General features: G+C 57.8%; 1 protein-coding gene across 1 annotated transcript in view; it reads right to left on the bottom strand.

The window, feature by feature from the left end:
* The window catches only part of LOC112548998 (zinc finger protein 2 homolog), a 2,078-nt gene that overhangs the window by 261 nt on the left and 786 nt on the right, over nt 1-1,031 (bottom strand). Inside the window, exon 2 of the mRNA XM_025195815.1 lies at nt 201-1,027. Within this exon, the coding sequence (XP_025051600.1) occupies nt 201-1,027 (827 nt within the window). The remainder of the gene's footprint in view (nt 1-200; nt 1,028-1,031) is intronic.

The raw sequence follows: 1,031 nt of genomic DNA, 5'->3' as shown, positions 1-1,031 counted from the left end.
TGGCTTCTCCCATGTGTGGATCCGCTGATGCCTGGCCAGGTTGGAGGAATGGGTGTAGCTCTTCCCACACACAGAGCACTGATATGGCTTCTTCCCTGTGTGGATGCGCTGGTGCTCAGCTAGGTGGGAGGATTGGGTGAATCTCTTCTCACACACAGAGCAGTGATACGGTTTCTCCCCTCTGTGGATGCGCTGGTGCTCAGCTAGGTGGGAGGATTGGGTGAAGCTCTTCCCACACTCAGAACAGCGATGTGGCTTCTCCCCTGTGTGGATGCGCTGGTGCCGGGCAAGGGTGAAGGAAAGGGTGAAGCTTTTCCCACACTCAGAACAGCGATGTGGCTTCTCCCCTGTGTGGATGCGCTGGTGCCGGGCAAGGGTGAAGGAAAGGGTGAAGCTTTTCCCACACTCAGAACAGCGATGTGGCTTCTCCCCTGTGTGGATGCGCTGGTGCCGGGCAAGGGTGAAGGAAAGGGTGAAGCTTTTCCCACACTCAGAACAGCGATGTGGCTTCTCCCCTGTGTGGATGCGCTGGTGCTGTGTCAGGCTAGAGATGCAGGTGAAGCTCTTGTGACACACAGAGCACTGATGTGGCTTCTCCCCTGTGTGGATGCGCTGGTGCTTGGCCAGGTGGGAGAATTGGGTGAAGCCCTTCCCACACGCAGAGCACTGATATGGCTTCTCCCCTGTGTGGATGCGCTGGTGCTGTGTCAGGCTGGAGATGCAGGTGAAGCTTTTCTGACACACAGAGCACTGATATGGCTTCTCCCCTGTGTGGATGTGCTGGTGCCGGGTCAGGGAGGAGGATCGGGTGAAGCTCCTCCCACACTCGCAACAGCGATGTGGCTTCTCCCCTGTGTGGATGCGCTGGTGCAGGGTAAGGGTGGAGGATTGAGCAAAGCTCCTCCCACACTCACAACAGCGATGTGGCTTCTCCCCTGTGTGGATGCGCTGGTGCAGGGTAAGGGTGGAGGATTGAGCAAAGCTCTTCCCACACACAGAACAACGATGCGGCTTCTCCCCTGTGTGCCTCG

This window comes from Alligator sinensis, unplaced genomic scaffold, assembly GCF_000455745.1.
Source record: "Alligator sinensis unplaced genomic scaffold, ASM45574v1 scaffold1678_1, whole genome shotgun sequence".
Taxonomy (NCBI): Eukaryota; Metazoa; Chordata; order Crocodylia; family Alligatoridae; genus Alligator; species Alligator sinensis.
The sequence above is the reverse complement of the archived record's forward strand: the minus strand, read 5'-3'. Positions and strand labels throughout refer to the sequence as shown.